This window comes from Motacilla alba, chromosome 2 (genome assembly GCF_015832195.1).
Source record: "Motacilla alba alba isolate MOTALB_02 chromosome 2, Motacilla_alba_V1.0_pri, whole genome shotgun sequence".
NCBI classification, from domain to species: Eukaryota; Metazoa; Chordata; class Aves; order Passeriformes; family Motacillidae; genus Motacilla; species Motacilla alba.
The window spans coordinates 33,671,990-33,697,522 of record NC_052017.1 but is presented as its reverse complement, the minus strand read 5'-3'; the positions used below and the strand labels follow the sequence as shown (position 1 = coordinate 33,697,522).

At 38.5% G+C, this 25,533-nt stretch overlaps 2 protein-coding genes across 5 annotated transcripts in view; one reads left to right on the top strand and one right to left on the bottom strand.

Moving 5' to 3' along the window:
• JAZF1 (JAZF zinc finger 1) overlaps positions 1-11,718 on the top strand; it is a 188,834-nt gene extending 177,116 nt beyond the window's left edge. Inside the window, exons 4-5 of the mRNA XM_038129259.1 lie at positions 2,835-3,004; positions 9,376-11,718. Coding sequence (XP_037985187.1) covers positions 2,835-3,004; positions 9,376-9,552 — 347 coding nt within the window. The 3' untranslated portion in view covers positions 9,553-11,718. The remainder of the gene's footprint in view (positions 1-2,834; positions 3,005-9,375) is intronic.
• A 490-nt stretch (positions 11,719-12,208) lies between these two features.
• Positions 12,209-25,533, bottom strand: part of TAX1BP1 (Tax1 binding protein 1) — a 56,330-nt gene continuing 43,005 nt past the window's right edge. For all 4 annotated transcript variants that reach the window (XM_038129255.1, XM_038129257.1, XM_038129256.1 and 1 more), the window contains 6 exons: positions 24,849-24,974; positions 22,980-23,036; positions 20,308-20,482; positions 19,828-19,973; positions 13,984-14,069; positions 12,209-13,354 (listed from right to left, as the gene is read on the bottom strand). In XM_038129255.1, the coding sequence (XP_037985183.1) occupies positions 13,153-13,354; positions 13,984-14,069; positions 19,828-19,973; positions 20,308-20,482; positions 22,980-23,036; positions 24,849-24,974 (792 nt within the window). In that variant the 3' untranslated portion in view covers positions 12,209-13,152. The remainder of the gene's footprint in view (positions 13,355-13,983; positions 14,070-19,827; positions 19,974-20,307; positions 20,483-22,979; positions 23,037-24,848; positions 24,975-25,533) is intronic.

Genomic DNA, 25,533 nt, shown 5'->3' with positions numbered 1-25,533 from the left:
TCTTGTTTTATTTCCCCCCGCTCTGATGTGTTGCACGCAGTCGGTGAGGCACCACATGGGTTGCTGCTCTTAGACACTGACAACTGAGGAAATTAAATTCTGAGGCAGAATCGGTTAAAAGCATGACTAAATCAGTGTTGTTTTTCTATAACAACTGAAACAACATAATTATTTTAAGTTGAATTTTTATTGCTAATGAAATTTTTCAAGGCAGTAAATTGTTTTGCATTTTCCTTATACCAAGATCCTTTTAAATACATTTTGGGCTTTCTAAATTTTTTTTTTAAGAAAGTAGAAGCAGTTGAGTTCACTAGGACGCTGTTAGATAAAAGCAGTGATAGAATGCAGTTCCAGCTTCATATGAAATCATACAGCACCATTAGTATTACTCTTTTGTTCAAGAAAAAGTACATATTTATATTGTCATTCATATGAAAAAGCTCATTGTATTTGTAAAATCTGTAGTAACATCTGAATTTAAAAACTTAAGATAATGGAGCATTTGCTTTTACTGGTTAAAGGACTGCTTTGAGTATACTAGACCAAATCTTGGATTTTTGTTCAGGTAAGCCAATGAAAAGAAAAGCATAAGGATGGTGTGATCTCACACATACTTACACACACAGTTTGGACTCCCCTGTCTCTCACTGAGTCTACCTTTGACTGAAGTACAGGCAAACATTTTTACAGAATTGGATCTTGCTGTACAAAACTACTAGAAAAATTAAAAGGGCACCCCTTAATCCTTTTAGGAAAACCTACGGAAATGCAAAATAGTACTGACTGCAGCTTCTCCACACTGTTCTTTGTATCTCTTATTTTATACATTGCATTGCATACTAAGTTTTAGGGAGCACTGATTGCTGCTTTGTGAATGCATACCCCTTATCATCACTAAAAGGAGTGGTGTCCCTAAGAGATGTTGTACAGTTGCAAATGATGTTTTCTGCAGGGGGACAAAATCCTATTTGGGCGGACTCACCCACTCTTAAGGGGGCACACAACGCGGGGTGATTATAAAGACAGAAACTGTTGGTATCAGTGTTTAGAATTGTATGTTTTGTCATCCTAGGAGTGCATATATGTGTTTACAATAGGGTTTTCTGTTTCATTTGCTTTAAAAAAACCCCACTGAGCTAAAAGGTTTGAAAGGAACAGCTTGAGGAATTTTTTCCATCAAGATACAATCAAGGGCAGGAAATCGTAGAAGCAGAGTTGTGGTTTTGCCTCCATTTTTTTATTAGTTAATTAAACTATAACAACTCTTAACTTCATTTTAGGTTAACTGTTCCTAGAGTTCAGAAATATTTTAAGAGGTCAATAATGCTTTCTTTGGCTCTCGCTCATTCCGAGTGGGATGAGGAGCCGCAGTCGGCAGGGCAGAGTTTTCCAGATGTGCCGCAGGGCCTGTGCGTGCGCTCGTGTCGACGGTTGTCGCTGGTGGGAAACCGTCCCTCTCTTCAGCTGTGCACCATCCCAGACAGATGGGAGCCACGGGATAGAAATGTGGACGGCCTGACATCTGTCCTGACCAAAGCTCAGGAGCCCTGGGTGCTGGCAGCTACCAGTTGCCACGTGTTGTTACTCAGTGCTGAGTCTGACTGGGAATGCTGGGGAAGGGGGAGTCCAAAGAGGCGGTAAGTATGGAGTTTCAGCAGAAGCAGAAACACCCCTAAAACCTCATTGTACTTGGCAGTATGGGTTTTCCCTGTGAATTCAGAATGTTTTAAAGTGCCATGAGGCATCTGTCTGCATTTTCTCCTCGGCGGGTAGAGCTGCTCAGAGCTGTGCACTGAAAGGGCACATGAGGGAAGAGCTATGCAAGTGTCACAGAGCTGTCTTTAATAGCGGGAGCTATTCCAGCACTTGGAGCCAAATTGTCTTTCAGCAGAAAGGATAAAATTTAGCAGAGCTGGGAAAGGGAAAGAAGAAAGGGGAGGGGAAACACAGCACCACCTCCTGCTGATACCACAGAAGTTTCCCTCAGCTTTCCCTCTCTCTCCCTCTGTGCATATATTTTCTTTTTAATCAGCTGCGGCTCTTCCCTCCCCTGCTTTTCTTTTTTCAAGTGTATTTTTACAGTTGGAATTCTGCTTTTCTAATTTCTCTTGTTTCACATTTAACTTCTTCAGAGGATTTCATTAATACTTATTGCAATTAAAAATAATAAATAAACTCAGCACCAGCTGCTCAGATGGCTGTCTTAGCATATCTGGAACATAATGCGGTCTGTTCAGGGCAGCCACACAATGCAATTTATACCCACACCTGAGGGAATGAATTTCACAACTATAATTGCTACAATATAATTCTTATTAATGTTGTGCTATAATTCCTATTAATTCCAAAGGGCTAGTAAATGCATTAGGACTTGTCAACATATTATTTTACACTGTTTATGATCTGTAGAATTACACTCTTCAGTATTGTATTGCATAAAGAAATGCCTTAAAATTAGCTTTAATTGGAGGAGGGGAGGGAGCACATTTTCTGTTAGGGCACTGGGAAAGATGCAAGCATCCTGGTGTTTGAGAAGCAATGAAACTGCATTTTAAAATCAGTCCTTTGAACTTTCTGTGCCATGCAGTCAACAGTTTATGAAGATATATTAATAATGCCTGTCCTGGTTATTAGAAAAAGAACCACTGGTGTCTTTATGAAGGAATAAATAACTACAAGAAAGATACGGTTATAAAATTTAAAATAACTGTCTTCCAGAAAAGACAAAAGTGGGGAAATTACAAGTCATTGTAGCTGATGTAATAAATGCAGAATGGGTTATCTTGCTGTGCTCTTATTTATTCTTGTTTTATCTGACTACCCTGCTTTTCTAGGTAGTGAATATGATGAAGAGGAAGTAGACTATGAAGAATCAGACAGTGATGAGTCCTGGACTACAGAAAGTGCTATCAGCTCTGAAGCTATCCTTAGTTCAATGTGCATGAATGGAGGGGATGAGAAACCTTTTGCCTGTCCTGTTCCTGGATGTAAAAAAAGATATAAGGTAAGTAGCAGTGCAGACCTACCTCATTTCCTGCTGGTGTAGGTGGTGGGGAAAGCCTCTAAAATCAGTTTGCACTCTTCTCATTTAATAGATTTTCACAATTGTTTTTGTGATATTTTATTCAGTAGTTTCAAGCACAGCAAAATTTATCTGTTTTACAAGGGACATCTGTCAAGAGAGATTATATATAGCAACTCTTTTGCTTTACATGAGCAAAAGCTTTTAATGAGCTTTCTATTATTTAGACAAATTAATTGCAGAATGCCGGAGGTACTACAAGCAAAATGATCTCTTGGGTCCCCTTCAGAAACATGAAATAAAAAGCTTCTGTCCATCTGTGCCAGGAAGAATTCCTTCTGCTCAGCTACTAGAGATGCTGCCTCCTCTTTAGTGAGACGGTGGCCAGGGTGCATTTTCTGTTAAAGATGATGTGTGGAATGTGGTGGTTAACATCGTGCAAGTCAGAATTCACCTTGGGAAGGCAGAGTCTTGCAGGAATTCTGGCATCATTCTGTCCTGGGTCCGAGTTTCCATGACACATTTACACAGCCATCAGTGACCCCACATGCATCCCTTTGTGTGACACCCTGGAAAACAATTCCCTGACAAGCCCACCCTGCCCCGTTCCTTAATTGCTCTCCATCATGAGAAATTTTTTGTCCTTTTGATGTGAGTGAAGCATTTCCAAACTGGAACCTTGAGCTGGCCAGTGTTAAACGTGCCAGGATGTTACAGGAGTGTTGCTTCACATGCATCAGTGCAGAGACAGATGAAGCTGTGTGGAACATCTTGCACTTCAGTATGGCATTCTCTAACCACTGACATAATGGAAGTAGTGGGTTAGCACACTTCCTCTAAATTGTTTTCTAAAGTTTTTGCATGAACTACTGGAAAATCCAACTGTACACCCTAGAAAAACCATGGTGGCTGGGTTGGTTGTATTTTATGGCTTGTCCTTTAAAGAACTGTTAAATAGGGACTTTAAAGAGAGCAGAAGTATGAAACAGAAATAGAGGAAGGCCAATAGCAGTTGAGATACAGCAGTTGTGGCAAGAATGGAAAACCTGTGCATGAAACCATGTAGTGGAGGAAAGCCTGTTTCAGTGATGCTGCAGCAGCTCCCATAGCAGCAAATCACAAGACTCAGGCTCCTGTACAGACCACTTAACCCTGACAACACTATTTCATAAAACATGGAAAAGAAAGCAGTGTGCTCATTTCTTAGGGGGCATACAAGTCTTTTTTTGCTGAGATTATCCTGAACTATATAGTGTTTATTCTCCAGTTACAGGAAAAACTGAACACCATCTCCAGGGCCAGGGCAGAGGGGAAAGATGGTTTTGGACTACTTGCAAGCATTACTTTGCAGATAAACTCACATTATTGAAGGTCAATACTTTCCTTGCGTGTGGTAGGAGCTGTGCCAGACAGAGGGTATGGTATAAAAAGCTAAATCCCCTAGCCCAGGAAGCAAACAAGCCATGGTGATTGTTAGAAGTCGTGTGCCCAGAGGGCATCTATGCATTGCAGAAAACATTCGCTTAATGGCAAAGTCTGGAAGGAGAACCCTGTAATTTGCTATATCCTGTCTGTTCTCTGTTTGACTGCCAGCCCTCTGTCTTTTTATTGCCCAAATGAGCAAGCTGTTTGTGCCTGCTTCTGCTATCTCACTGCCTTCATCTCAAATGCATGAGGACTGTCTATAAGGGATATCTTGTACACCATTAATGGTAGACCAGCCGGGCAGGGGAACAAATTAATGACCCTTAGAGGGGCTGACAGGGAACAGCAGTAAATAAAAAGTACCGTATTCTTGTAAGAGACTCACCTCTGTTTAGTCCTGATAGAAAAGCACATTTCCTTAAACTCTGCCTCACCTCATTTCTCTTTTCTGTGGGCTCTGTTTCCTCCCTTTTTTATTTTCAGCCTATGTTTTTTCTTTTTGCATTTTTATCTTTGTTTCCTTCCTTTTAGCTTTGTGTCAGCTGTGTTTCTTGTTTCCTCTTTATCTTCCTTCTGCTTAACCCGCTTGTCTGACCGAGTCTGGGTAGGGAGTCCTGTGATCAAAGCACTGGGATTTTCTGGTGGGTACTGGATAATCACAGTCAGGACTGTAAAACAATTATAGTGCTCCAAACAGGAACGCAGACATGCACATACAGTAATTGCCAGGCTCACTTTACGGCTGAGAAAGGATGCATTCCTTTAGGGAGCGAGGAGGAAAGGAGGATATACACAGTTTTCTTTTGTCTGGCCTTAGGTGACGTAAGTTTGAGAAGTAGAATGGTATTTTTAGAGATTTTATTTGTATTTCAGTACTGCTTAAAGGACCCAGTAGGGATGGGGCACCTTTTTACAAACAATGTTCAAGGATAAGGGATGGCCTCTGCACTGAAAAGTCATTATGGAAAGGTAAATAAGACAAGAATGAGTACAACAAATACTCCAAAGGAACGGGCTGGGGCGGACAATGGAAACTGTAAGGAGAACATGTTTATACACAAGCCCAGATGTGTATCAGAAGCCCCCGCTGGCCTCCTGCCCAGCGGCTGTCTCCTGGCGCTTTCCCATAGGCAGTGCAAATAGTCATAAAGATTTTGTCGTTCTTCAGGAACTTTATTTTTAAAAATTGTTTGCTTATAACATGTATAGGTACTCTGTATAGTGTGGCAGAGATTTTCTTGTGAAGCCGAAGATCCTGGGAGAAATATTTTTCTTTAAATTACGTGTGGGATAGTCAGAAACATCTAAATAAACCTGAAGTACACTGAATTCTGGATGTTTTAAAGGCGAGTCTTTGAACTAATTTCTGAAGCTTGCTTTCTTCTCTAATTATGCTTAATTGAGGTAGAGGAGAAGTTATAATTACTTTCTAGTTTTCCATTTATGGATAATTTCTCTTCCTGTGATTCATCTTTGATGCCTGAAATTTGATTTTTAGAAAATCATCTATGTGATTCCAAGGAAGCCAAAGGTGTAATCCTTGTTTCTGTGGAGTTCACCCTCACCAGACTTAATATTCACATCCAAATTTAGATGCCCTGTCCGGAAGTGTGTGGATATTGAGCAGTTAATGTGCTTTGCAAAATACCACCTTGTAGGAACTAAAATGGGGATTTATGGAAGTGTTGATTAGTTTTCCTTTTATTCAGTACCCCTGAGTGGTCTCTAGCTCTGGAGAAGGACTTTGAAAATGTATTTAAGATGTAGATCAACTTACTCAGGCAACATCCAATGTGAAAATGAAGTTTGTGATATAGTAGATACAACAAACCCCCAAATATAATGAATATATGCTAGTATAGAGAAAACCCTGGAGTATTTGTCCTCGATTTTCCAGTTTGTGCAAAATTAGTAATAAAAAGAATAACAGATTTCCGTGCATACAGAATGTAGCTTATATCCATGACTTTCTTGGCCTTGGGCAAGAGGAGAAGGGGTACCTTCCAAGGCTGCTGAAGCACTGGGCTTGTCTGTCTGGCAGGTGAAAGGATGAGGGTCATGTCAGGTGGTACAAACCCCCAGGAAGGCTGACCTATGAGTGGTGAAACTCAGCAGAGCTTAGGGAAGGAGAATATTGAAGTGAGAGGGAAACAAAGGAATATACTTGAAAGAAAGGAGCAAGCCAGAGCTTGCTAGTCGAACAGAGGAACTGGACCCACAAAGAAAACTTTGGGATGAAGAGCCAAGAGTACAAAAACATGTATGAATGTCCGAGGCTGAAACAAGAAGTCTCTCAAATCATCCTTTTGAAATGTCTTTTCCTACTTGAAGTGGGGTTGGCAAGTTCTCTATAGTGTAGTGCCTTTGTGAATCCTGCCGTGCAAAAGGGGCCCTGCCCAACAAGAGACTTTGTGTCCTTGCAAACCAGGTAGTGCCAGTCTAAACTTCTCTATCACCTCCTGATCTGGTCCCAGGTTAATAATTGTTTCCTCCTGTTCAAGATTTTTAGAGTGCCCTTCTCTGTGGCCATCTTCTTCCTCAATCATCTGTGAGAGTAAATAGTGAGCAACCTAAGTAACCAGAGCAATAAAAGTGATGTATGAGTTTGGCCGTGGCTTTCGCTGCACCTCAGCAAACTCAGCCCAGACGTACAACAAAGTGTTTACATTGCAGCAGTGGAAAAAGTGCCGAAGAGTCACTGTAATTCTAACAACAGTTTCCTTTTAGACAGAAGTACAGGTCAAATTTCACATTACACAAGCTCCTTATGCTCTGCGTGGTTACTGTTTTTCAAGCCTTCCATGGCCCAATTCATCCATTTAGGTTTCTGCTTTAGCATCTCCTTAAATTTTTCTGCCTGAAAATACTTTCTCCCCCATTCACCAAGGAATGGGTGTACTGAGGCTGATGGATCTTTAAAAACCCTGGATCAGGAGAAGAGTACCATTGGCATGGAACAGTGAGGGTATTTGTGATTGCAGATTTACGGCATCTGTAGCAATTGATAGTGGCTCAAAAGTATCTAGAAGAGATTTCTCAGAAAAATTAGAAGTTAAAACAGGAACAGGTTTTTGTTAGGAAAATATTGTTGTTATAGGTAATAGGGCTTCTTTTAAAAATGTCGCTGCAGCAGCAAAAGTTTAGCAGGTCGCCCCCAGATTTTCTCCTCTTTTGAAGACACGGGTCCTTAAAGGTACACAGATACCTTGTGAAGTCCTCCTGCCACCCAGTGACAATCCTGGCCCCCTCAGCCCAATGGCCCCATGGGTGCTAGAGGTTGAAACTATGTGCGAGATGATCCAAAAGCTGCCCCAGGATCTCAGATTACTTGCAGGGAATTCACTTGACTCCTCTTGAGACTGATGTGCAGCTTTGCTTTGCTCTTGGAGTTGCGGTGCTACTGCTTTCTGCCTCCTCTGAGTGTCCTGCACTGAGACGAACCCTGCCCTGATGGCTCGTCTTCCTGTGTCTGTTTGGTGCTGGAGGTGGAGGATTCTCAGCTCCCACATCTCAGGAGAAAGCTGTGCAGGGTTGTCCAGAATTTTTAAGGGTGTAAAGGACAATTCAGAGGCTGGATTTGCAACTTCAGGTGAGTATTCACTGCCTGGATACTCTGGAGAAGAGGAGCATGAATCTGCGGGAAGAGCAATTGCTTGCAGTCTTGCACCTCTTTTCCAGGGTGGATATTTGAGACAGCTTTTCTGTGAGTTCCAAGCTGGAGTTTCCACTTACTGTAAGCTGCACATTGATAAAACTTGTTAAAAGAGCCAAGGGGACTTCCTGTTACGTGTAACACCAGGCAGTTGTTCAGCAAAGACAAAATCCCTGAGAGCTAATTTAGTGGGTTGTTTAATATGCAGGCTGTTAGTTGATTTTAGCTTTTTAGCTTTTTCTATTTTTTTTTAATCTTAAAAAAACCACTAAGATACATATCTGGAATCTTTAGAGAGAACACAGGAGAGCCTTGGAACTGTCTCTTTTTGTCACAAACAGTATCTTCTACAGTTTCATCCTAGGAGAAGCTCAAATGAAAGACAGTATGCCTTTCCTTATTCATCCAAAAATCCAAGCTCTTTTAGTGGGAGCAGATGAGAGACTCCAGTATACTCCACAGAACAGTATCAAAACAGCTGCTGAGATCACAACAGCTTCTTCCATTTTTGCCAGAAATATGTGAAAAGGAAGGCAAGGGGATTACTCTGATTTATATTTGGTAAGGTTTTTTGGTTGGCATGGCAGAAGTGTGACCTGTTTCCCGCCCTTGCCAGTGTAACAGGGTGTGTGTTGTGTTGCTGTGTTTTGCACTAGTGGGGATAAGCTCTCCAGTTTTAGCTGTGGAGTATTCCCAAACAATAGCTATTTTGAAGACAGCTTCTCTGGATTATTTTTTAAGTGTCCTATGTAACTTTTTTGAGTTAAGCATTCCCTGCAGTTATTTCTTTGGAAGCAATGTGTAAACGATCAGAATTTGCTGGAGCTAAAAGACGTATCTAGAAACAATGACACAAAACAGAACAGACCCTCCATGGGGGAGTCTCAGCTCTTTAAAGAGGTGTGACCCAAGTTTTCATGCCAATTCTTTGTTTGCTTGTAAATGAACCTCTAAATAAGATTTGTCAGTGCTGTATGAAAAAGATGTCAGGACGCAAAAAGCAACCATGTGTGAGTCCATTAAATGGTATTCTTTGGGAAGTATATTGGGACATAAAAATCAGGATGAGCCAGGTAGGTAAGTTTTGAGAACCACACAAATTCTTGTCCTTGTCCCACCTGGTACCTTGGGAGCGCAGCCCATGTGTAATACCCAGCAGGAGCTCCTGGCAGTTATAGGATTTTGCTCGTAACATTGATCCATTTTCAGGTTTTAACTGGAAGCAGAGCCCTTGTCAGCCCACCTGAGCACTGACATTTTCCCTTCTCCCTCACAGAATGTGAACGGTATCAAGTACCATGCCAAGAACGGCCACAGAACACAAATCCGCGTACGCAAACCATTCAAATGTCGCTGTGGAAAGAGTTACAAGACAGCTCAGGGCCTGCGGCACCACACAATCAATTTCCATCCCCCCGTGTCTGCTGAGATCATCAGGAAGATGCAGCAATAACATGCTGGTCACAAATGTGCCAAGAAATCCTCACCAGCAGTTGCTGATTTTGAGAACAGCCACCTTTTTCAGGGGAAGCACTCAGCAACCCTTTAAAAAAATTAAATGCATGCTTTAAAATTTTCTGTAATTTTGGAATGATGTATCTTTGTAGAGTTAATGATTTTGTACATTTGCACATGTTATCATCTTACCCATTTTCATTACTTTGAGATAAGGTGCTATAAAAGCTATAGGTTCTTCAGAACATTTTTCTCCAAAAAAAAACAAAAAAATAAGAACTAGGGGGACGTTGCGTATTTAGTTGTACTGACGTGTGGGACAGGAGCGCGAGGAGGAGAGCTTGGCACTGACATCCTTTCAAGATTGTAACGTGATGAAGACTTTCGATGCATCTGTCAATGTGTGTGCAAAACCAAAACAGTACCGCCCTCGTCAAACTATAGTTAACATGCCTTACATAACGGAGTTATCAGTGGAGTAGCAAGTCTTTTAGGTAATGGAAATATAAATAAGAAAGAATGTTTAACATAATATGCTAAAAATATTTTCATACTTAAATAACATACATAAAAGGTGTGCTTGCTGTATTTTATATTATCTTGCAAATCTTTTTTTTTTCCTCCCTCTTGAAATGCTGAAAACCTTGCCATTCGAACTAGTAAACAATCACTTTAGTGTTAGCAATTACATTTTTTTCTCTGTACAAGATGCCATATTATGTTCATGCCCATCAAACTTTTGAGGACCAATATCCCAGTCCAACTAAATATCTACCCCTGAACTATCTGTTAGAAAGACACTTGGAAATACTTAAGTGCAAATTTATGTGTGTGTGAGAAACAATTATCTTCATCTCAGATGAAGTTTTGAAGCACTTTGTAGTTCTCTATTGCCAACAGATTTAATGTTTTATGTGTTGCCAATTCTTGCAACTACTGTACGAGCATGTGCTGCGGTTGCAAATAAAAATGAGAAATTCAGCGCATGGTTTAAGGAGGTCCGTTAGTTGTGCTAAGGGAGTTAAAATGCCTCTCCCTCACGTTCATTGTGTTTTGAGATTTTCTTTGTGCATTTTTTGCTTCTCATTGTAGGTCACCGCATTCCATTTGGAAGTCTCTGTTTAGCTTTACAATTAATTTTGCTGAAATATGACATTTGAGCCTTATTGAAGATTAAGTGCTTCTTGCAGCAGGTGGTCAGAGACTGACTTAAAAGCCAACATGAGAGCGCTTCGTGTCTGGACCATACCTGAACATTTGTTGCTTGCCATCCTGCCTTGAGCATTCTTCTCACAAGTGCTATTCCTGGAGTTCAGCTGGCCAGGAGCAGAGGTGGGCACCCTCCACCAGCCCTAGCCTGAACACTCCTTTGCCTGGCAAGGGTGCAGGAGGAACTCCCAGTTTTAACACAGTCATCGCCTTGGCTTGGTTCCTGTTCTTTTAAGTGCAAAAGAAAGCTCACATAAAGGAGGAATGAGCTTTCCCTATTTTTTTTCCAAAGCTTTAAAGGAAAACTTTGTAAGGATGACAATTACCTTTTCTCCAGCAGAGTAAAAGTCTCATTAAAACACGTAAGAATCATCCTAATGAGAAAGTGTTTAGAACAGCCAAAGTGAAGCGAAACATCCCTCTCTCAGATGCCAGAGAGGAGACCGTGACAGCCGGGTTTAAAGGATGATCCAGACATGAGAGTTACTGGTACACACAAGGCCCCAAGTGGCCACTTCCCACCTTCTGCGGCTTTGGCAACAGATCTGGCCAGCAAACACGTTTTGGCTCTGCTCCTAGTGCAAGAACTACAGGCTGGGCGAGTTCGTTCAACAGCTAAACAGTTGTAAAACGTCATTGTTGCATGTAAATTCCTTTCAACTATAAAACTGAAATTCCAGTTTCTATTTACCTATTCATTGTGACAGTATTATTAAACAGGTAAAGATGGGACTATTTTGTTATACTGTGTATAGTGAATGTATTGTACTGTGTCTGTGAAAAGTGTGCTTTAAATTATATTTTCATATGTTTTGTTGGGGACAAAGTACTTTAAGTTTGAAAGTGACAGAGGTTTGTTTTAGAACTGAAGGCAACTTAAAGAATTCCTGTCAGGAAAGCTGCTTATAAATGTAAATCAAATCACATTTAAAATAAACTGCCTCTGACCTAAAAAGACTGCTCTTTTCTCATTCCTAACCTAGAGTTAAGTTCTTGGGCTGTGTATAGTCTTTTATTTATTTATTTTACTTTGGTATCATCAAACTCTTGGAGCCTGTACTGTTTTCATCTGCTGTTGAGTTACAGTAAGAAAACATCCATGCTTTACCTCAGGCCAGCTCTTGGTATGAAGCTCCCACTTACAAAAATCTTCAGACTGCAAATGGTACACGAGCATTGAGGAGTTGCTACTGCCCAGGCACTGCAATTCATCCACGTCATGCAGTTTTTAGTTAACTCCTGCATTAACTGGATATTTCATGTGTTCAGGAGGGAACTGCAGTCAACAGAGGCTACTCTAAGCCTTAATCCCAGAGTCTCCCTCTCAAAGAAAGAACATAAACAGATGGGATGAGCAACCCTTTGTTGAGTCATCATTTACTCCTAAGTGAAGTCTATACTCTGTTTAATTTCAAAATGAGCAGCAGGGAAAATAGACCACTTACTCCATGAATAATTCTGCTTTTAATGTAACAAGACTACTGTACAGCAAGTGGGAAGCAAATTTACTTAATACAGTTAAAGTAAATATAAAATATTTAGATATACACACGTTTTTACTTATTGGAAAGAAATACATAAAGTTAAAACGCAAAACGTTTTAAAAGCCAGAAGGAACACAATCCACTGTTGTGAAAATAGAACAATATTTTCTACCGAATAAAACTGCAACATAATGGCAATGACTTTTAAACAATTACTTGTAGGCATTTAAGCACAGCAGTCTCTTTCAACTCAAAACCACTGCCTTGAAGTATAACGTACCTCATTTAATGTTATCCCTTAAGGCAAACATTCTATATATGAAACTGAAGTATTTACCATTCCTCTTGTTGCAAGCCTGGAATCTCACAGTACATGCATCTACATCTCAGAAATGTACTAGAAAACTATATTTTCATAGGGTAAGTAATATAACTTTCCAATTTAAGTGTTACTCAGAGAAAAACTACGTGGATTTGCTAGGAGAGACACCTGCTTATTACATTTTTAATTGTGCCTCAGTTATCAAGGTTAAGAGAAACCACAGGTGGTTTTGGTGATCTTTTTCAAATGTAGCTGAAGAACACCATGAAGCCGGTCTCGTTTTTTCTGAGGCTCAGTCATTCCTGTGTCCTTAGGCATTCCACTAACTAGGGGAAGAAATTCCACTAAGTAGGGGAATAAATAGCTACATACACAACAAAGTGGGGGGTTGTGGGTTTCCTTAGTACAGTGTTAGGCAGAGAGAGAAGATAACCCCATAGCAGCTTACAGCCATGGCTCCCATTAGAGTACATGAGCTTTTAATCAGAAGTTTGCACTGTTACAGAAAGCTGCACTGCTTTTGTTTCAGAGATGGACTACTCAAAAGTGGTGGAGTTTTAAGCTACACTGCAAAACAAAGTATTTAATCAAAATTTAGTACGTTCTGATCAAAGTGCGTCTGGACGTGCCTCTCAAAACCTTGCTGGTCGTAGTCAGGCGGGAACTGCTCACTGCACATGGGACAAACTTTCCAGTGGCTCTCAACATGCTCCTCAAACTTGCTCTGGTCGTAGTTTGGGGGAAACATCACATCACAGAGAGGGCATTTCTTCTGCACATCAAAACTTCACAAGGAGGCGGAGAGGGAGAAAAAGGGGAACAGTTTATTTTGATTTATTCTGTTAATGCAAACTAAAAGAAGGATCCTGCTGCCAGCGACATTCAGAACTTTACTACCAACTTCACTTTGTATCCAAGTATCATCCAGTTCATTTAAATGTTTTTCTGAAAGCACTCAATACAGTCAGGGTAGTTTCACATGCAAATTCCAAAATAACCTGGCATTTTAAAAGCAACATAATTTTGACCTTACTCCAGCTACCACTGAATACAAATCTATTGAATGCCTTAATGGCCAAACAGTTTCATGGGAAACCACTCTCTCTGCTCATAAATGCTTGCTCTTAGCAAACATAACACTTTATAAAAGCTCTAAACTTAGGTTCACAATTAGGTTGGCAAGAGGGGGAAAAAACAAAAGTTATTCATTCATTTACTAAAAAAAATTGTCAAAATTCCATCAAAGGTATAGCATGAACAGCCTGCCCTGTCTCACAGCATATTCTCTGCCAGTTAACTGTAAACCAAACATTGATTGAAAATGCTCTGTAGCTTTTCACCTCCACCCCTACCCTTGGGTAGTTCTACAGAAACTTCTCCATGCCCTTAAAGACCAATACAAGATAACATCTACCTGGAATCAAAGCAGAAGCCTGTGCCCCGCTCACGCAAGAGTAGACTTGGAGGATCAGGAGCAGAAGGTACAGTGTTGTCATCATCCTATTGAAAAGAGAAAGTATTTTAAAGACTAATCCCTACAAACAAGTTTTTTTTTCCTCAATATGCATTTTTGTTATCAAACACAAACCCAGATGAAATTTACCTTCACTCTGTAATTTCTGCAGCCTAAGTTTTACTTTTGTACATCTTGGCTCTATTCTGCAATTCAATAACAGAGCACAAAATGGAGTAATTTCAAGGTGGAAATACAGGTACATTCCAAGATTTTTGGAACTCCTACCTCATTTTCCTTTTTTATCTCAAAGATGCATTAAAAGCAAGGGCTAGGAATTATTCAGCTGATCTACAAAAAAATGATGTGCGAAGGAGCACATGTAACAGCACACATGCTGTGTTTTCTACAGGTAACTCACATGCAAACATATTTCAGTCTTGGCCTAGCATACTTTTCCCTTATGAAGGGTTAATGGAAATAGGGAAGGATGGGAAAATTTCCTCAATATTCTTCTGACAACACCTGTTTGGTTTCAACTATTTAACATTTCCATTAAGCAGGCAGTGGGGTCTGCTATGACAAGATGCTGGCAAAAAACATAATTTTGCAGTCTGTTTGCTTTGCACCTGCAGTGAAAAGGGCATATGAGTTTTAAGACATCAGTTGTTCCTTTTATCATGAAGGAGATAGGCTAGATGTATTAAGAAAGAAAAACCATTTTGTTTAAAGTACTCTCATGCTACAATGTTACAGTTTGTACAAAAACACAACAAATTTGCTGAATACCAGACTGAAGCACACCAGGACTTAACCAAGAAAATTAATGTGCATCTTCCATCAGTAAAACAGTTCCACTACACACACAGGCCAAATTAACACTTAAGTCTTGGTTAATTTCTTCAGTATAACCCCTTTCCCCCTCCTCCCTGTTTGTTTCTTTTTAAGGCACTTGGCTTACAGCTGGTCACTTGGTAAAATAAAATTATTTACAGCTTTTGCCCTCTCTTTCAGCTTCTGGCAAGTGTGGTACCCTACCACATACAAATGTAACACTCCTCCTTGTTCCTTTTTGAGAAACATCTGAAAAAAAGGACGATGCTTTCCTCTGTATAGGCACACCTGCACTGTCCTACACGGCCGCCCTGCAAGAACTCTCTTCAACACAAGGCAAGCACATGTAAAAGCTTTGGGAATGTCCTAAGGCTACAGCTTTCTCGTGGCCCAGTTCCCTTAATTGAGAAATTATTACTGTGTGTTCCTTACAGCAGCTTCTGACCCAGGCCCTGTACAAGAATGTCAATACTAAGTATGTACTGATATTACCCCATTACAATACAGAACGTCTGTCTCTTCAGTGTACTTTTGCTCTTGGCAAAGTCACAGGGATCAGTTCTTAACCTTTTGGGATGCCTAACCCACACAAGAAGAATGCAAATGTCCCTGTGTTGAGCTGACCTCACAGAGATGTTACAGAGATTACTGTGTAACCACGGCATGGCCAAACAGGAACCATGAGAACTTTATCTTAGTCTGAGAGGACTTCCCAGCTATTCTAATTCCAAGTTACAGTAAACACTATACAGTCACCAAAAACTAAAAATTCTCACGCAGCGCCCTGGGGTAACTCGGAATTTCTGGAAAACAGGAAAGGTACCATTGTATTGGGCTCCAACAGCTGTCTACTCCTGTCATTTCTTACGGACAAAACTCCTAAGTGCTCCATGCAAAACAGAGCACTTTATGGGGGGAGGACAGATCATCATGGTTCACATGGGTCTCATCTTGGTTCACAGCCACTTAGTGCTCAGTATCATCCAGCAAACCAATCTTTATTCTTATAAATAAGGTTACACGTGCTTTTCAACCTGGCGTTTAAACACCCATCACTCTCCCCTGGGAAATGAACCATCCCTCACAGCTCAAAAGACAAAAATTAGGTGGTTTTTGAAGCTGTTTTATGGAGAGTATGACAACAATTCCTGGGACACCAGGCCTCAGTAGCTCTTGCCTATACTGTATGTTAAGCAAAGGCATCAGCTTACTTCAATACAACGAGGCTGAGTCATCCAAGTGGTTTTGATGAAAGCCCACGCTCCGTATTTTGAGAAAGAAACCGTTTAATCTGCCCTTTATGCAGATCCAAAGTCACCTTTCTTGCAGTCCAGACTGATGACCAGGGACATGGACATGACTGCACATTCTTAGTCCAAGAGCTCTACAGTGCCGTAACACTATGGGTACACAGTCTCAGGAAAAGACTGGTACCATGGACAGGCTGGCATCGTGATCCTGTGGCAGAACAAGTGCCAGAAGTCTGAATTTTTCAGAAGTCTGAATAATTAGGTGAATGAATTATAAAGGATGTCTTTAACATCATGACCTATTATCACTGGACTGTACCTCTGGCTCTTTAAAAAACTGCCATAATGAGTTCCACAGATGAAGTGAATCATAAAGACAAATACAGTATTACACACTAAAGCTTGGTTAAAAAAGGGGATATACCACTAGGGGAAGAAGGGAAAGCCAGACACGAAACTGTCAGAAGTAAGTGCAACTCGATTAGTTTTACTGAAACCAACCAGTTCTGTCTCAAGTACTGCTTTCATAATCACAACTGTAAACAGTTCCAGGATTGTCAAACAGAATTTAGAAAGCTGTGTGACACAGTACAAAACTCCATCCCCAAGTGCTACAGCTCATTCTGACATGCAGAAGTAAGGAACCAATGCCCATCCTAGGCCTTAAAAAACACATGAACGGACACAGCTGACATGCAGTGCAGGTACACTGGGAAGAAGGGCACATACATTTTATTCTGTGATTCAGCTCTGCTGTGAGAGTGAGATCAAACTCACTCCTCTAGGCCTCTCAACCTTTCTGCAAGCAGTCTGCTCTCCCAGGAGACACCTGGATACCAACTGCTCTTTTCATGTCCTCCCTGTGCAAAAGATAGTAATTGCCTGCCAGGGTCAGATCAGGCTAATAATGCATTGTGGGGTTTTTTTTCTAGAAGAAAGGCCATTTTTGAGTTACCTGAAAAAAATATCCTGACTTGGTGCTCAGTTGCCAAGAGTTACAATCTCCATCCCCTACAAATTTACCATGACTAAAACATTGTTTAATAGTCTCAGCATAGTTATTCTGGGCTTGCTTCCAACTTTCCAACTGTAATTAGGACTACATTTCTAAAACTCATATTTTAGTATTATATATATATATATATATATATATATATATATATATATGTATATATATATGTGTATATATATATGTATATATATATGTATATATATATGTATATATATGTATATATATATATGTATGTATGTATGTTTTGTTTATGGATCTCTCCCTTACTGCTAGAAATTCTTTCTCTCTCCCTTGCTGCTAGGAATTTTCTCCCTCCCAACAATCCCACTTTGGTTAATTACAGGATCATGAGTAAATGGAAAGTTAGTGTTGAGTAGATGACAGCAGGAACCTGTGGCAAGTCAGCCACTCCAAACAAAATCACCACTGTGCACATGCCCAGCTGGCACTATTAACACAGACCAGTTTATCCCTCTCAAAAATCACAGTTTAATTTGCCTATGAGCTCCAAAAGTCAAAGCTACAAGAATCCTGGAAACTCTTCCCAGTTATACAAAACTGAAGAGTTTTTATGACAACCAAAGACATGGAAGTGCCCATTTCTAAGGTACCAAGTTTTGGGAGAAACCAAATTGGAACACAACAGCACAAAAATTCTGAGGCATTTGAATATCTTGTGTTATATTAGTTATATTAGTTATTTTAGTTATATTAGTCACTTCCACCTCTTCATGGCTGTTTTGGTGGTGGTTCACCTATGATGATGAACATGTCTACTTTATTTACCTAAAGTAACATATCTTTTAGCCATGAAGAAGTGGAAGTGACTTAAACACCCTTAATTTCTTAAACTAATGTAATATGTAGTAATAGGAATGTGGACAGGAGGACAGCAGAAGTCCATACATGGTAGCGTTTTAAACAAAGCAGCAAGCCTACCAGTCCTTTTCTTCTGGGAGGGAATCCTCCTCCAGCAAAAGGCTCTACATCCCACTGGTTGAAAAGATGCAGAGAACTACATCTTAAATATCTTATTTTAAAAACAGCCCAAGAAATGGTAATCTCCTAATATTTATCATTTTATATTTGCTGTTTCTTCTGCACAAATGACAGACTCTTCTTTATAATAAATCACTCACATATGTGGAAGTTTTTCCTGGTCATTTATTTACATCCTGCCTCAGAACTGTTTTATCTTTGGCGTATTACTAAGTCTCCCTAGAAAGATTCCTGCAGCTTCTCATTTCCATATAAATTTCTACACTATACATACAGTCTATTTAGGTGAGGAACAAGCAACTGATTCTCAATTGCAAATAACAATAAAGATACAAGTTATTTGATTTAAAGGCACCTTTTCTCAAACTGAACTTTATTTAAGCCTGTTATATTCCACCTCATTACAAAAATCCAAGCTGTGTCTGCAAACGAGCACAAGACTCTAGCACGGTTTCTCTTGGGTTTGCAAGAGGGCAAAGCACATAGATCAAAGAAAACACCCTGCTAATTAAACTGCAGCAGATGACTAAAGAAGAGAAGAGCTTGTCAGATGTAATAGCTACGTCAAGAATGATCAGATTAAATATGCAAAATGTGAAGTAAAGGTGGGGACAGCATTAAGCTCACATTCGAGATCTTGAACAGGCTGCAAAAGCTCTGACAGATTCTCTAATTATTCACAGTAATGGACATTGGGAGCAAAAGGTAGGAGGGAGAAATACATTTTTCTCCATTATAGGTGCTGAGCACCAGGGCTAAAATCATGCCTGTCTGAACACTGATCAGTTTCTGCAAAGGTTAATAGCAATTAAATGTGGCAAACTAGACTAAATGAGAAACAGGTCATGATACCACTGTACTTGCAAAGAGCACAGTACTTTGCAGAAAGGTATTTCTTGTTTAATATTTTTGAAGGTGCAAGCGTACTTGGAATAAGAAAGAGTAATAGGTCTGTTCCTGTTCAAATGAAGACATACAGTCCAATTTATTACAGAAGCCAATTTTTTTTATACCAGAATGTGCAAGTTAACTGTACTATAAAGAAAAGCTAACCAGAAACTTGAAACATCCAAAGCCCTAAAAAAAAAAATCAGCGCAAACGTATCTCTTCCAGTTTAATCAGCTTTAGGCAACAGTCAATTAAGCTATTTCAAATACATGTCCAATAGCAAAAAGCATTCAAAATGGAAAGTAATCAATGCAGATTTTCAGAAGATAGAACAAAAGATTAACAGATTAGAATAATGTATCTATTACGATACCAATTTACAGTTAGCATTTAACTGGAAATACTGGCATCTGAATCCTCTACATTTTTATTTGTTCTGTTCCACTTTAGTTCCTATGCTCCTATTACAAAATGAGCAAGATGTGGCTACATTTTGAGCTCTCATTCTACCACACAGGAGAGAAAAATTGTAAATTACTTGACTTTTTTACTTTGGTACTTAAATAAGATTAAGAAGCTACTGTCCTAATACCAAATCAAGCTGTCAGTAACTCAGTAAATATGGGGAACAAGTATATTCTCGTCAATGGAGTTTCTCCCTTCACAGCAAGCAAAAGTATTTTTCAGGGAAAAGAAAAACCAATTCCAAATACACGTAAGAATAAACCGGGCGTATTAGATATGGAAAACCCATGTGAAACTCTTGGTAACTCATCAGTAACCATATCAAGGAAAATAAATAACAAAAAAAGGTAACTTGCATTGCTATCCTCCGGATCTTCTAAACCATCAGGCCGACTGAGATTGCGTGAAGGCTGGCTACACACTACATCATCTAGCTCCCAAAAGGAACTTCTAACAGGTGGTCTTTGGATCTCATCAGGATTAAAAGCGCCATCTGCTCCATCTGAAGAAAAATTAATTAGGACATCTTTGTTCAGTAGACTGTATTTTGAGATTACAGACATGCTACCTTACCTCTAAAAATCAAGAGTTAAACACATTTTTGGTTTAGATAATATAAAATAATAGGAGTGAATCAGCTTTTACCGAAGGTGATTAAAACTTTGTTTACTTTACTGATTCCCATCATAAAATAAAGACCCTTTACTGAAGTTCATCAGTCAGAAAAGGCTCTGTAAACCAGTCTTAAGACTATTGGTACTTAACCTGCATTCAATGAGGCATTGCTTTTGAAACAGGGAGGGAGAAATTATATTGGGGGGGTGAAATTTATTTACCTCTTCTTTCCTGAATTGCATAAGGGTTTCCATATTGCAATACTGGTAGTCTACTTGGCACTGCAGGAACTGGTCCATTTTCCTCTGAATAGGGGTTGCGAAAATGTAATGTCTGCTGTGAAGTCTGTCCTTCCATCATCCTTCCAGCTTGATCTCCTGGTGTCCTGCCAAGTTCCTAAATAATGCAAAGTTCAAAATGTAGCTAACCTATAGAGTCCTAGCAAAATTTGAAATGCTTATGAAATATGTTTTTAAAAGAAAAAAATCTGCTAACCTTCCTACTGTGTTTTCATTTTGATGTTATGCCAAGTATACCATAAATACCAAAATAACCAATGAAGAAAAGACAAGACAAAGAAGATATTTTAAAGACATATTATTTTTTCTTGGTTTGTTGTCAGTTTGTTCTAATTACATGAAGAGAACTGCCATGTTTTTTTAAGTGTCTGCATCCTTTTCACAATGAAGAAAAATTAGCTAAATCAGTAAAAATCAGTAGATTAACAACAAAAGATAATGTGCAGTGAGAAAAGTTTTTAAAAGTTAAAATTTAAAAAAAAAACAATTATTTTTTTCATATCATACCCTACCATTCAAAAATGTAGCATTTTAGTATGTGGAGCACATCTTTGTACATACTTGACATAATTCCATACGAATTCATGAGTGGCAGACATTTAGTGAACTATTAAGTACATTGCACTGGATCCCTTCTGATATTTAACAGCAATATTTGAATCAGATCAGTCTTTCAGAAATGATCAAACAAAACTCTTCAAATTCTTAAAAAACTTAACTTTTTCTTCAAAAACTTAAAATTCTAGGCTCCTGCAGGTAAACCATACATATAATAGTAACTACAAACTATAAAGGGGTTTTATAACTTAAAAACCATTAAAACTCTAAGCCAGTATAGATCTTAAAAGACACTAATTAAAGTGACTTCAGCATGGTCAATGCATCAGCTGTAATTTATCCCAATAAATTTTCTCATCCTTCTTTCTCATCCTTCTTCAAATTTCTCATCCTTCCATTCAACAAAGTGGGTTAAGGGAGAGAGAGCAAAATGCCATGAATATCAAAAGGCATATGCCATTTAAATTCAGAACCAAGCAAAAAATTCTGAGATATAAATATGAAAATAATAATCATAAAATAGGAACTGTTAAGGAAGACGTGCTTTCCAGCGAGGTTCTTTCTAATTAGTATTTTCTTCTGGGTTCTCTGGGTTCATTTTTAATATTTGCTGACATGATGCTAATAAAACCCTCAAAGACCGAAGTGTGTCTTTTCCATGAAAGACTTTAAATTGAAACTTAAAACCAAAGCTTCAACTACCAGTTCAACTCCATAAGAATTAAAAGTCTGTTTAAAAAAGGAAGAATTTAATTTTTTTTTTCTTGCAAACAGGTGAACTTCAGATCAACCTCTTGAACAGAAAAATGCAAAAATCAAGTACCAAAAACTACTCTGAAAACAAAACACTACTCAAGTGCAAAAAGACCTCATGTAATGGATGGCATCCATTACATAGTATCTAGTCCTCTAGATAAACTAAAACTATGCCAGAGTTACTTTAGATTTATAAACTAAAAGGAACATATGATTAAAACAGGTAAGATTAAAAAGCTAGGATTGCACATTTTAATGAGTGTGTAAAATCTAAGTAATTCATCTTTACTCAATACAAAGCAGGAACAATAAATTAGCAATGAAATCAAGATTTTTCTTTTTAAAACCAATTTATTCTGCAATACAGAAGCAGTTTAAAATGAGAGGTAGTAGCATTCGTAGTTTAATTTTAGCATTACATACAATTGAAACAGAATGTAGATCAACATCACTGTAAAAAGATGGTGCAAAAAAGCCTTAGCCAGGAGTTGGATAGCTAGGGTAGAGACTGATTTAAAAAAAAACAAAAAAAAAAAGGCTATCTAAGTATGTAAATAAAATAGAAACAAAGTCATTTCATAGGTTTGAAGAGACAGCAAATGAACATTTTTAGAAAGCTATGCTTGGTTTATAAACAAACACTGAAAATGAGTATAAATTGAAATGCTGTTTACTACTACCCCATGTTTAACCTTTTAAATCATAGGTCCAGTCTAGAAAGGCACTTTGATTCTTCTTTGTAATGTAAATATCTATAAATTTGGTAGACAAAGTTCCAAGCTTTTATAAGCTTCATACAATATTATTATTATTATTACAATTGTTGTTCTTATGTGTGGTGTTTACATCTACTCCCTCTGCTTAAACTAGCCTCACCAAAACTCAAACTTAAATTTGATTTCTTTTGTACTAGAAAAATATGAGAGATCTATTAAAAATTATATCCTTGGCTTAAAAAGAAGATAAATACCAACTACATGACAATCTAGAATTTTACAAAAAATTAAGTAACTTAATCTGAAAGTTCAGTTTTGTTTCAGTTTATCAGTATTAAAATGACTGTTTTTACTAAGTATCTCTTCATACTGGAATTGGTAAGTAATCAAATAAAGTTTCAAAGAAAATTCCCAACTTTGCAAAATACCATACAATACTACCTGAATGTAATAGATATATATTATTATTTCACTTTTCAGTAAAATTTGGCTTTGATTAATTGCCATATAGTAGCTCAGAGGTACTTCTACATTACATTAGTATTTCAGAATATGTGACAATACCTTCTCCAATTGTGATGCCAGCTCCTTTATTCGTCTCTCTTTTTCTGCCAGCTGAATCTATACGAAAAGAAGATTAAGATTCTTGTATTAGTGAATGGAAACTATTTCCCTGCATGTTACATCACGAAAATAAAGCTCCCTGGTAAGTTAATCTTTCAGATGAAAATAGTTTTTTCTACTAGAGTTACATGCAACACATAGTGTTAATATAAATCCCAACCAACAATTCTCACAAAGTTTTATCTGCTAGATAACAGCAGTTAATCAGCAGCCTTTTCTTGCCAGTTTTCATTTAACAGTTGTGGAATGAGAAAATTCTGTGTTAAAAACAAGGAGCTGTCTCAGTGCCACCGACGGCAGGAGGGGCACTGCTGCCCAGACACAGGTGAAGATTTGCAAGCCTCATCTCATTCTTTCTGAAGAAATCTCTTGGCATTTCATATGTCCCACGACAGAAACTGAGAGAACCAAAAGCTACTCCTGTCTCAGAGACACTGAATTTGTTTCATGAACATCTACACTGTGTCTCTATTGGGTGCCCTGGAAGGAGGTGCAACTGACACATTACACAACTCTTCCTGGCTTCAAAATTATTATTTAAATAATCTCTCACTACAAAGGACTATTTTATTTCTATTCTGGTTCCTTTAAAGACTGCCTCTTCCCCTGTTATTCTAATATGTAAGCTCAAGGCTTAGCATAACTGCTTATCATTTTTTTTCAATTCTGAAATTCCTTCTCCTAGTTTAGGTCAATAGAGCAAAATCTCCTGACTGGGAAGAAAAGCTCACTTTTTCTCTACCACCTGCACCATCCTGAATTACAGCAATTTTTTAATTGCAGTCAAAATGCTTTCAATCGTGGAAGCAATTATTTATTACACCTGCTGCTGAGAAGTTAAACTTACTTCACATTAAGTTATGCATGGCAACAGATCACTGCTAATTAGTAAAATAAACTGGAAAGAGTCATACATTTTATAAACTTGAAATTAGAGCTTTGGAAAGTGTCAGAAAAAGATGGCCTATGGAGTCCTGAAAGAAACTGTAGAGTAATTCAGCATTTCATAAAGAAGTGCTGTAATTCCTAATAAAAAGGGGTTCCTAGTAAAACCAATACAGTCACAGTTCAGTTTAATCATTTTTCATCACAATGGGCAAAAACAGGCAACAGAGTCAACTGGATTATCACCATTAGACAGAACCAGCAGAAAAGCTGGTCTCATGAACATTTGTTGCTCTTATCCCTATTGACTTAAAAAGCAAATTCAGCATAAGCATTACTATCACATAACCTCAAAGATTAAGGCCACTTTTAAGCTAAAGCTGCCCATCATGCTTGACTTTCTGGTGAATGTGTTACATCACTCTACCAAGACTACAGCTGAGGTTCTCCAAATTAAATTCTTGCATGATTTTAAAAACAATGGATCACTCCTCCCTCTCTCTACTGACTTCAGATAAAATGCATTAGACCTTACTACACTGGAATTCAATATAGAATATGAAGATTTTAGACAAACACACCAATCAATCTTCCTGTTAGTATTAGAGTAAGCAGCAGGAAATTAGAAATCCCTTGCACTTTTTTCCCCTGTAATACAAGACTACATCATTTAGGTGTTTGTCTAAATCCACAGTATTAAAATACTGATGGCCAGCTGATAGTAGGTCTTAGCAGACCTCTTTTACTTTAAAAGAAACATTACAAGACTGTATTGTTTCTTCAAGAGCAGAATTTGTATTGACAGCAAAAATGTATTTAGTGTGATTTCCTTATTAAAATCTTCATTTCTTGAACTATCAGAAATAAGCAGCCATGTTAAGAAGAAGTAACCATTAATTGTCACAAACAAAACCTGTAACTTACTTTATACTGATCCTCCATTGCTGCCAGCTGTAATTTTATATTCTCGTTGATTTTCACTTGTTGTTTCCACTTCAGCTCCAGTTTAGCTAATTCATCAGCATAAACACTGCATTTCATCTTCTCATCCTAAAGTAGTTTATACCATGGCATGAAATATTTACATTCTTAAGAGATTTTCCCTCCCACCCCCAAAAATGTCACTCCATGTTTTTAAAACAAGACCATTTACAAATGGCTTCGACAAGCCTGACTCAAGACTCTGAAATGGTGAGGACCACAGAACACTGCATAAATTATGTTCAGTAGGCATTTCTTTCCTTGAGTTTTCAACAGGCTGATACTCCTCTTTAGTTTCACAGTTTCAAGTTTCTTTGTACCCTAATACTACTAGCCAGGATTATTCTTTCAAGTACCTCACTTCAATATAAAACCTTTCCCAAGTGATTTTTACATTCTAAGTATCTTTCATCCAGAAGGTCACAGACAATGCTTTCTTCAAAAATCACTATGGAATAAACATCCAGCAGAAGCCAATGCAGGCTCTCCATGAACAGGGTCATGAGCAAAATTACAGGACAGTTATTACATCCTGGAAAACTTACTAAAATAGAATAGTACCATTGTGATAAATGAAAGACACAAAATGAAGCCAGACTAGACAACACTCAGAAAGAATTTCTTGAAC